The sequence below is a fragment of the Patagioenas fasciata genome, chromosome 36 (assembly GCF_037038585.1).
Source record: "Patagioenas fasciata isolate bPatFas1 chromosome 36, bPatFas1.hap1, whole genome shotgun sequence".
Taxonomy (NCBI): domain Eukaryota; kingdom Metazoa; phylum Chordata; class Aves; order Columbiformes; family Columbidae; genus Patagioenas; species Patagioenas fasciata.
The window spans coordinates 615,154-625,000 of NC_092555.1; the positions used below are offsets into that span (position 1 = coordinate 615,154).

The 9,847-nt window shown below is 49.7% G+C and overlaps 1 protein-coding gene and 1 non-coding gene across 2 annotated transcripts; both read left to right on the forward strand.

Moving 5' to 3' along the window:
* The first annotated feature begins 265 nt into the window (after positions 1–265).
* TRNAS-GCU (transfer RNA serine (anticodon GCU)) lies at positions 266–347 on the forward strand. Its single transcript has one exon. It is a non-coding gene; the product is annotated as a tRNA-Ser (tRNA).
* A 4,459-nt stretch (positions 348–4,806) lies between these two features.
* On the forward strand, positions 4,807–7,644 carry LOC136115834 (olfactory receptor 6B1-like). Its single transcript, XM_065862056.2, has 3 exons — positions 4,807–4,827; positions 5,905–6,738; positions 7,576–7,644. The coding sequence occupies exons 1-3, from the start codon at positions 4,807–4,809 to the stop codon at positions 7,642–7,644; spliced, it is 924 nt and encodes a 307-aa protein (XP_065718128.2).
* The last annotated feature ends 2,203 nt before the right edge of the window (positions 7,645–9,847 follow it).

Consider the following 9,847-nt stretch of genomic DNA (forward strand, 5'->3'; position numbering starts at 1 on the left):
TCCTGATGTGAATGCTGAGACCTGTTTCCCAAAGGCCCTCAGAGCTCAGCCCAGCTACTGTGGGAGAGGGCCAGTCCCCAGAAGGCAAAAGCTGGAGGTTGTTTCCTTCCCTGCCGTGTCCAGCAGGATAAGAAGGTGCGGGCATCAGGAGCAGCCACCGCCGGAGCGGCTGGAGCTGCAGCTGGAGCCGGAGCCAGAGCAGCAGGCGCAGGCAGCGCGAGATCAGGAGCAGCGGCAGCGGCCTCAGGAGCAGCAGCCGTGTGCTGGTGAGGTGGCCGAGTGGTGAAGGCGATGGACTGCTAATCCATTGTGCTCTGCACGTGTGGGTTCGAATCCCACCCTCATCGGGCACTTGGCGGTGGCCAGAGCTCCTGAGTGGGAGCAGCCTGACGTGTGTCCCCAATGAGCCTTTGTTTTAAGACCAGAGTTGCCTGAAAAGACCTTGCAGGTGGCTCAGGACTCACCTCCACACCAGCAAGAGGAATAAGAATGGGAAAGGAAGATCCAGGGAACTCACAGGACTGTCAGCCTCTCCTCAGCCCCTGGGAAGAGAGAGTGAAACATCCTCAAGTACTTTCCAAACGCAGGCAGCGCAGGAAGCTGGTTGGAGTAGTAAAGCACAAAGCTGCAGTCCTGCTGAACCGCTGGTAGCCGCCTACAGTGAGCTGGCCAGCGTGGTGGAGCAGAGAAGAGCAGAGAAGGTTGTTCACCTCCCCATCAGTGAGGCTCAGCCAGCCACGGAAACGAGAAAGAAAATACACGTAAACCACTTTCTGTCACAGAACATATTTCAAATAAGATCTTTTTATTTTAATGGGAGGCATTGGTCTTATCTGTTCTCAGAATCTCAGAATCACTGGGACTGCAAGGGACCTGCTGATATCCTTTAGTCCAAGCCAACTGCTCCGGCACGGTCACCTTGAGCTGGTTGTGTAGGTCACAGTCCACTTGGGTTTTGAGCATCTCCAAGGTTGGAGACTGCACAACCTCTCTGGGCGATCTGCTCCGCTGTACGACACCCCCACGCCTCCCGGTAAGGAAGTGTTTTCTGCCTTTGAGATGGAATTCCATAGGTTTTAATTTGTGCCCATGGCATCCTGCACTGCCAGTCGGTGCTACCGGTGAGAGTCTGGCTGCCTCTTCATTCCCTGCCCTTTGTATGGGGACAACCCCGGCTCCCACGGCCTCCCCTCGCGCTCCAGACACACAAACCCTCTACAGCTGTGGGACAAAGCGGGTCCTGCAGGGCAGACCTGTGTGGAGGCCGAGCAGCCAGAAACCCCCCTGCCCAAGGAATCTGGGGCCTGGGGGTCAAGGGCAACTGTTGTCTCCACAACAAGGTTTGCTGCCCAGTTCACAGTTTGCCCGATTGTAGCACACAGAGATGAGATGTTATTTGTTACAGGGTTGTGCAGGTCTGGGTGCTGGAATAAAGCCAGCACACCAGAGAGAAAGGTTACAGCCACTATGTACAAAACGTTACCATCCTCAGGGGAGCCCTGCAGACCTAATTGGTTACACGTTTGCGTATTGGTTACATAATCATTTCAGCATTTCATGATCAGCGTTCAGCTAAAGGACACTTCATCCAACCATCTCAAGATGTGTGTGAACCAAAACTCAAGTAATTGTGCAGGCTTAAAACGTCTAAAGCTGAGAGGTCAGTTTTGAGCAGCAGAGGAACACTCACGTCGACTCAATATGAGTGATAAAGCATAGTTCGATTTATTAGCCTGAACAGCAGATACTTACAGAGTCCATGATAATTATGCATACCTGTCACCTACTAATTGGCTTAAGCTCTAACAGTCACATTTGCATGGTCCTCCTACTTGCAGCTGCTAGCTATGCTTATTCTACATTCTTGTGCTGTTGAAAGCTGTTTGTGAAGCTCTGCCAAGGCCGCAGTGACCTTGCTGATTTTACTGAAACAGTCAGCGGTTCCCACTGCGGCCTAGTCTTGCTACTTATGCTAAGGCCTTCAGAACAGGCTCTGCTCGTACACCTGCTCTGCAGACCCATGTCCCTTATTTTTAAGCCATTCTCCAACAATTCCTCCTTTTTCTTTTTGTATGAGTAGAGCCTGATTCGCTATTCTTTCAAACATTCTTTTAAAGCAAGAGAGAACACAGCTTAAACACAATAACCCTATAGCGACTATAACTAAGATAAGCAACACACTTTGTAAAAAGCTCTTAAATCACCCTTCTAACCCTAGCCAGTTTGTTAACCCCTCCAAGCCGAAAAGCCCTATATCTTCTTTAGTCTTCTGGATGTAGTCCATAAGTTGTTGAATTTCCTTATGGGTTGACTTCGATTTATCTTCCAGGTCTGTGAGCACCTATAACACTGAATTAGGATCCATGGTTTACATCTGAAACAGTCCTCACAACTTATCTCCCTCCTGTCCATCTGCATCCATTGAATCTTTGTTGTCTTTATTCAGCCATGGCTTGACCCATTTCGCGGGAATCCGCTTCAATCCTTGGCCTGTAATGACACAAACAGAACCTTTTCCCCAGGTTATCAATTGATGTGGCCTTTTCCATTAACTAGTGATTTGACCATAGCCAATGTAGGTTCTTTGTGATTTGGCATGGTTTTGGGTCATACTTGCAAAGTATTTCATCACATACAATGCTTTTGACAATTGGTTTTGTGGTGTTTTCCCTACTTCTCCTCCCCCACCCCCTTTTTTTTTTTTTAATCAACAAACAAACAAACAAAAAGTCCGGAATCAGATACGTGCATTGGATCTTGACTATGTACTCAAAATCACAAATCAAATTTAGAGGTTCCTCCTTAAAAAGCTCTAAGTAATTTAAAGCTGTGCCAAGTTCTGCTAATTGGGTTGAACCTTCAATAACTTTTACAGAATGATGCCAATCGTTATCTTCACACCAAACCACTACAGCTTTATGAGACTTCCCAGAACCACCAACAAAAACTGTGCAAATATGTAGGATCAGACCAAATACAAGTATGGCCTATGCCTGGTGTTAAAGACTTGCAGGTTCTGCAGCAATTTACATTTATGCATGCCAAAAGCTGTGCTGTTAAGAAAACCAGCGAGTGCAATTTACAAAGACATAGATTACAAATTTAAAAAATCAGAATTAAATTTCACAACTGGTACATATATGACAAAAGGATCATGGCCTATTCATTCCCTACATTTTCTTGATCAGAGTGACAATTGGTATATAACAGTCAGTATATCAATCTGCTAGCAATCTCATCATACTGTCCCACAGTAGCCACAGGTTATTTCATAGACAAATCTGCAAGTCCAATCAAATGCAGTCAGCCTGTAAGGTTGTCATAAATTTATTCTTCAACGTTTCTAACTCCATTTTGGCTGTCATATTTATCGGATATTGTTTTCCCTTACCGGATCGAAGTCCTGTTTCAGATCTATCAGTGTAGTATTTGCTTTATCGAAACATTGGCTGTTAATACTGGTGAAAATACAGCATTCGAAATTTCCTTGGAGATTTCTCACTTGCACAAGCAGATCTGCACCATCTAAGCAGCTTCTTGTAGGACATGCAACTAAACAGAATTCTCAGAAAACGTTATTTGAGCTTACAATTTACTTAACACATCTTGACCCAAGAGAGGTATAGGACTTTCTGGCAACTACAAGAATTCATGTATTAAAACTTTGTTCCAAATTTGGCATTCTATTGGTCTCAAAAAACGACCTTTCTTTCGTTCTCTTCCATGTCCTCAAAAACTAGCATGGTGAATTTACTTAAGAAGTCTCTTACAACCAGCTACCACAGAATAAGTCTATTAAAAATAAAAATATTGGTTTAATTTCCCAGCTTTATTAGAACTATGGACCCACTGGCAATGCCTTTAACTTTCACCCTCAGACTCCTTGATGCAGTATTACAGTTCTCTAGCAGTAACATTGCTGGGGGGGGGATAAAACCTCCCTCTCGCCCCCATCTGGGATGGCAGAGTCGTCGTCTCTGGGTGACGCGTCCACACTCTGGTGCTTCAGCTGGTGACAGCGGGAGCTGCATTAGAACACAGGGTTACTGCTCTGCATGTTTTCCTGGTTTTCCTTCCAAAGGAAGCTGTGCTGCACATGGCATTGGTATTTATCCTCACATATGATTGATAGTATATATATATATGTATGATATTTCACTATCTCTGGAGGCAATTTTGTACCCAGATAGGTCCAAGGACATTTAATATTGCATTGCATGCCTATCTAGAAAATAAAGTCTGCATTCTCAGTACGTATGGCAGACACAGCTACATAGGTGTCTGTTTCTGGGTTTCTTAAACACGGACCAGCTCTTGCATCTTTACTGTTTAAATGTGGAAACTGAAGGAGACTTTTTTAAAAAAGAAAAAAAATCATTCTCAGAATGTGCCTTTTCATTCAAAATAAAACCACAGAATTCCCAAACATTTCAGTAAATACAATTTCTACTTAGTCTTGTCTTCCTAATGCTTTTTAGCAGCAGAACACTCATTCTGTACGAGGCATGATGTGTTTTCTGTTATGGTCTTTATTCCCCTGATCTCATGCCAGACTCTGTTTCTCCTACATGTGATTAACATAGAAATTAGCATCTGGAGGTAATTACTGGAGATCATTAGAGATAACAACCTTCCTCTTCCCTTTCATTTCTCTGATCGGCAGACGACTTGATCAGCTCAGTGCTTATGGTATAAGGGAAGCTTTCCCAGCAAAGACAGCGAGTCCTTTGAAGGAAAACCTCTCAGGTGGGTCAGAGAAGATCCATCTGATCCACTGCTCGTTACCGGAGTTTAAAGGCCACAGGCATGGCTGGAAATCCTGAACTGGTAAGTCAGTCTTCATGTTTTCTTACAGTACCAGATGAATAGATCAAGAAATCATATATCAGTTGCAGCGTAAATGATTGGGCTGAATCCTTCAAAAAGCAATTCTTCTTGATTATTGCATCCAATACATTTTCACCATGTAAACTGCCAGATGTATAGTGAGGGAACACACTTGTAAGTCAAGAATAATGGCAAAACACATCAAGTTTTTCAATTAAATTCTCTATCCTGCTCGCCATTTCCTGGATTCTTCCGTTTCATGTTTAGAGACAGAAACTGCCAAAGCTCCGTTCCTTGATTCCAGTCAGATTTGTCATCCCCTCACTAATAAAAAGACCACACGTGTTCAGGGGATGAAAGGAAATAGCTGAAGAGTATATTACTGTTCTGGATAGATTAATGCATCTTTGGTACAACATGTTTTTCTCTCATGCATACACAAACGTGCATATATTATCGAGCTGTAAAATGTAAGAGATTGGAATGAAGTATGTTTATGTGTTCATTATTTGCTCCCATTGCCCTTAAAAGCAGTAAGGATAAACCTCACCTCCTCCACCTTAAATCATTTATGGTATGGACAACTACTTAAAGGTTGGTAAAGGATCACTAAAATGTCCATGAGGAGAAATTGGCATTTCTAGAGCACAAATAGGAGATGAGTTTTGGAAGGAGACATGTCCATATACAGTATTACAGTCTAGGCTACAAATGCTCAGTCAATGTCTCAAGCAGATATCCACTGCGTATGAAAGGAATCCAGAGCAAAACAGCCAAGAGGAACGTGCAAGATCTGCTCTAAGTTACTGGCTGGACAGCTGTCTGAATCAGAGCTGAGAGCAAACTGAAACAAGAAAGAATTCTTCTCTGTCACAGACGGGTGTTTAATACAAGCCAGAGGAACCACCCACTGCAGGATCTGGTCTTTAGATTCAGTTCAAAGTTCTTCCTCAAACGTGAATTCCTGAAATCTGTAGCTAAGGGGTTTGTGATCTCTGTAGCAGTCTCTCCTATGACCATCACTGCTGCCACTGAAAACACAAAGGTGGATAATTTCCTATTAGGAAATGAAGGAAGTCACTTTACCTGGTCTTTCTGGCCACCTACATGGTAACAATCACTGAGAATGCCGTTATTATCTTTGTGGTGAAAAGGAACCGTCACCTCCAAAAGCCCATGTATTATTTCCTGGGGAACTTGTCCTTCCTGGAGATTTGTTATGTCTCAGTAACACTGCCCAGGCTTTTGCTTGGGTTCTGGTCCCAGAGCATGACCATCTCATTCTCCAGCTGCATGACCCAGTTATACTTCTTCATCTCCCTTATGTGCACTGAATGTGTCGTCTTGGCTGCAATGGCCTGGGACCGCTATCTGGCTGTGTGCCATCCCCTGCGCTATCCAGCCATCATGACGCACAAGCTATGCCTTCAGCTGTTGATTCTCTCATGGGCAGGAGGCTTTTCCATCTCCTTGGTCAAGGTGTCTTTAATTTCACAGCTCACGTTTTGTGGCCCACACGTCATGAACCAGTTCTTTTGTGACATCTCTCCCGTCCTGAGCCTTTCCTGCACTGACGTGTCCCTTGCAGAGACAGTGGACTTTGTGTTAGCCTTGGTGATCCTGCTGACACCTCTCCTGATCATTGTTTTCTCCTACTGCTGTGTCTTGTCAACTATCTTGTGTATGCCTTCAGTGCAGGGAAGGAGAAAAGTCCTTTCCACTTGTACCTCCCATTTGGCTGTAGTCATGATCTTTTCCTCGGCCACTCTCTTCATGTACGCCGGGCCCAGGAGGATCTGTCCGTCCAAACTCAACAAAACAGTGTCTGTCTTTTATGCTGTGTTCACTCCAGCACTGAACCCTCTGATCTATTGTCTGAGGAACAAGGAGGTGAAAGAGAGTCTGAGAAAGACCATGGGCACAAGGTGCTTTGCACACCAGCGAGTTCCGAGGTTAAGGATACAGAGGAACATGGACAGGAGTGACAAGTGTCCTTCTTGAAATGTAGCTGAGTAAACCTCTACAGCTTGTGCATCACTGACTCCGTCACCACTGACTCGTTGCACTGGAGTCCGGCAAGGAAGAAATGGTATCGTTTCGATGTGGAAATGTGTCCCTCCCATTCATGAGCACTGTGACGCTGAATTGCACTGGGCTTTAAAATATTCTGCCACCATATCAATAAAATAAGCTATAATAGGACTTTGGCTGATGGATCATTTCCTTTGGAAAATCCTGAACCCTAGATTTATAGTTTTCAAAACCATGTAGGAATATTGGAAATTGAAATAAATAACTTTGGCTTTTTCTGTGGATAAACAACGTTTAATCCCATTCCTTACTTGTATTCCTTAAACACGTGTTCATTAGAGCAAAAGCAAAGCAGCGCGGGGGATTCGCTCCGCCCAACACGCACACTTTAAACAATCAGAGGTGTGTTAAACACAGTGAGGTGTTGCATATCCATAATGACCCAGGAACGCCTGTGCAGATTCACAACCTTTCCTCGCTGCTCATTAAAATGAGTCTCAGGGAACCATTCCCAGTCTCCTCCGTGACCCCCCCTGTTCTCCTGCCCAGTGTCACCGGGTGGTTTGGGGAGGGGTCTTTGGATGAGACTTCATGAACAAGTTTCATAACTTTTCACATAGAACTTGACCACCTTTTCCTTTCTCCAGGTTCGGAGCCCGTGCCTCGTTTCGTTCCATCTGCAAACACTGAACATCTCAGCTCGAATCACAGCTGCATCTCTCACACTGTGGAGCTGTTCGTGCGCTGAGCTCCGCACTCAGCACCAGCGGGTGCGGCTCCTCCTGAGGGGCTGGGGGGAGGGGGCGGGGCCAAGGGCTGGTTTGAGGGGGCGGGGCTGAGGCGGCGAGCTGCGATTGGCCGGCCGGGCCGCAGCGGCCGTTCCCGCCTGAGCCTTGGGGCGGAGCCAGAGCGGGAGTGCGGGGGGCGGCCGGGCCAGGAGCCGCCCGCAGAGCGCCCGGAGAGCGGGCTTCGGGGACTCTGCCCGGGAACGAGCGGCAGGAGGAGAGGAGACGGCCCCAGCGGTACCGGGTGAGCTTCTGGCTGGAGCCTGGGAGCTGTTCCTCCCAGCGAGGGCTGTCGGGCACTGAACGGGCTGCCCAGGGCAGGGCTGGAGCCGCCATCCCTGGAGGGGTTTCCACAGGAGCTCCTGAGGGCCGTGGGCAGTGCCGGGGGGTTGTGCTTGGACTCCAGCACCTTCAAGGTGTTTGACACCCAAAGGGATTCTGTGGCACACTCAATTTTCACGTTGCCATGGAGCCCGGAGGTCCCAGCGGGGTTTGGATCAGCGTGTTCTGGAACATTCTCAGTGGTCGGGTCTGTGTGCAGAGTGTGGTGGGAACGAGAAGAGAGGAGTGGAGAGAACAGTGGGGAGGTGAAGGAGCAGGAGTGGAGGTGAATACCAGAGAGAGCGAGTGTGTGCGGATCAGCAGTGATCACCCCAAACCTCAGGGGTGAATTGGAGAAACTGCCGGTTTGACCCGGAAGGATGGAGCCAGAATTTGAGGGCAGAAATCAGTTGCCCCAGGTCCTTGGGTCTGGAGGTTGTGGTTTTGGGCTTCACCTCCCGCCCGGGTACCCCGGGGTGACAGCGGGGCCTCTCCGGTCCTTCCGCGGGCTCTGCCCGGTCGGAGCAGCAAGGCCGGCGATGGGGAGGGGTTCCCGGGGAGGGCAGAGCGCGTCCCGCGGGGCTGCGGGGACGTTTCTAGGCAGGCTCCGCGCTAAACAGCCCCGTTGCTAGGGCAGCGGGGCATTTCCAGCCCGGCGCTGCGGTAGACAGCCCCGTTGCTATGGGAACGGGGGCCTTGCGGGCCGGACCCCGCGCGGCGCGGCCCCCGTTGCTATGGGAACGGGGTCCTTCCAGTGCGGGCGGCGCGCAGCATGGCGGTGCCGCCCGAGCGCGGCGCTGAGCGGCGTCCGGAGCGGGCACGGCCGGTGAGTCCCGGGCCGGGGAGCCCCGGTTCCCCTGGGCGGGCAGCGGGAGCCGCTTGGGGGGTGGCGGGGAGAGCGCTCGGGCGGCTGAATTCCTGGCGCGGCCGGCTCGGGGAGGCGGGGGTGGCTCCGGCTCTTCCCGGGCTCTCTCGGCCTCGTCTCTTGCGCTCTGGAGAAAGCGGGAACTCTCTGGCAGCGAAGAGATGGAGTGAAGAGCAGAGGCAATGCCGCTGTTCGGCGGCATTCTTTATTTCATCAGCGCTGGGCAGCACTGGTAGAGTCTTGCACCTGGGCAGGAACAAGGCCAGGTTTCAGTCTAAGCTGGGGAAGGACCTGTTGGAGAGCAGCGTAGGGGAAAGGGAGCTGGGGGTCCTGGGGACAGCAGGGTGACCATGAGCCAGCACTGGGCCCTTGTGGCCAGGAAGCCAATGGTACCTGGGGTGGGTTAGAAGGGGGTGGTCAGTGGGTCAGAGAGGTTCTCCTGCCCCTCTGCTCTGCCCTGGTGAGACCACACCTGGAATGTTGTGTCCAGTTGTGGCCCCTCAGTTCCAGAAGGACAGGGAACTGCTGGAGAGAGTCCAGCGCAGCCACCAAGATGCTGAAGGGAGTGGAGCATCTCCCGTGTGAGGAAAGGCCCCATGCCCCAGATTCTTTCCTGATTCTCCCCCATTCCTCTTTACCCCTCCAAACCCCCTCCAGCTCCGTTGCCCTCCGCAGGACTTTGCTCCTGTCCCCTGCTCAATCACCTCCATCCCCACCAAGCACCTTCAGCTCGGCTCTGGTCCCTGCGTGCTCACTCCCACCCTGTGTGACACCCCCTGCACCCTCCCATCCCTTTCCCCCTCCCCATATACACTTGGATCCTCTCCGGACCCATCTCCAAGACCCTCCCTGCGTTTCTGTGCCCCCTGCTCTGCTCCAAGCTCCTCCGGGGCCACCCAGACCCCTCTGTCCCTTCCTCTGCTCCCCGCGAGCTCGGGCAGGATGTGCCCCCCATGTCCCCCATGGATGGGACCCTGCCCCACGGTCTCACAGCGATGGATGGAGGGATGGATGGACG

Coding starts and splice junctions, on each gene's coding strand:
- LOC136115834 (XM_065862056.2), top strand. CDS start 4,807: ATGGCTGGAAATCCTGAACTG. Junction 4,828..5,904: donor TGGCTGGAAATCCTGAACTG/GTAAGTCAGTCT, acceptor AAATGAAGGAAG/TCACTTTACCTGGTCTTTCT. Junction 6,739..7,575: donor TGAAAGAGAGTCTGAGAAAG/ACCATGGGCACA, acceptor TCACAGCTGCAT/CTCTCACACTGTGGAGCTGT.